Raw genomic sequence first — 764 nt, forward strand, 5'->3', positions numbered from 1 at the left:
CTGGCGGGCATGTCTGCTGGGGGCCCACAGAGCTCAGGGGGCCGCCTGGCCTGCCCCTCCCCGCAGAGGTGGGCTCCCAGCCCCACACGCCCCAGCCCCCGGGGGCCCTCACCAGGGCGAGCCGAGCACTGCAGGCTGCAGTCCGAGTCCCCGTGCTGGGCCTGGTCTAGGGAGAAGGCCAGCTCGAAAGGGTTCTGCCCCTGCGGAGGGGAGAGACGAGGGGAGGGTGCTCAGCCCAGCCCTGCCGGAGGGACGCCCCACTGTTGGGGCTCAGGAGGAACCTGGCGTTAATAGGGGAGCCTCAGCTTAGGCCTCTGCTCACACAGACCCCGGCCAACCCCTGACCGGCAGGTGGTGCGCCAGGGATCCCGGCTTCGGGGACTCGCCCCTCCCTCCCATGTAGGGTGTGGATGGAACGGGTGCAGTGTCTCCTGTGGGTGGGCCTCACCCAAGAGGTCACTCTGTCGAGACAGGCTATGACCTCGCAGTCTTGCTGGCGGGGACTCTGCCCCCAGGGGCCAGTGGACCACACCACGGGGGAGCACCTGGCGTGGAGTGGGTGGAGCCGGGGTGCTGCTCAGTACCTGCAGGGCCCAGGCATGCCCAGCGCCTTGCCTGACCACGAGAAACCTGCCCGCCTATGCCCAGCCCAGGGCGCCTGCAGGCCCAACCACATCCTTGGCCTCAGTTTGCCGGTCTGCAGAATGGGCCAGCCTCTGAGGCCGTGGGGATCAAACGCAGCTGGCCGGGAAAGAGGTGAGTCA

The 764-nt window shown here is 69.0% G+C and overlaps 1 protein-coding gene across 1 annotated transcript in view; it reads right to left on the reverse strand.

Moving 5' to 3' along the window:
• MKNK2 (MAPK interacting serine/threonine kinase 2) overlaps positions 1-764 on the reverse strand; it is a gene marked incomplete at its 5' end in the record, with an annotated part of 8,526 nt that overhangs the window by 5,130 nt on the left and 2,632 nt on the right. Inside the window, 2 exon segments of the mRNA XM_014585527.1 lie at positions 1-13; positions 113-200. Of these exon segments, the coding sequence (XP_014441013.1) occupies positions 1-13; positions 113-200 (101 nt within the window).

This window comes from Tupaia chinensis, unplaced genomic scaffold, assembly GCF_000334495.1.
Source record: "Tupaia chinensis unplaced genomic scaffold, TupChi_1.0 Scaffold149964_2, whole genome shotgun sequence".
Classification (NCBI taxonomy): Eukaryota; Metazoa; Chordata; class Mammalia; order Scandentia; family Tupaiidae; genus Tupaia; species Tupaia belangeri.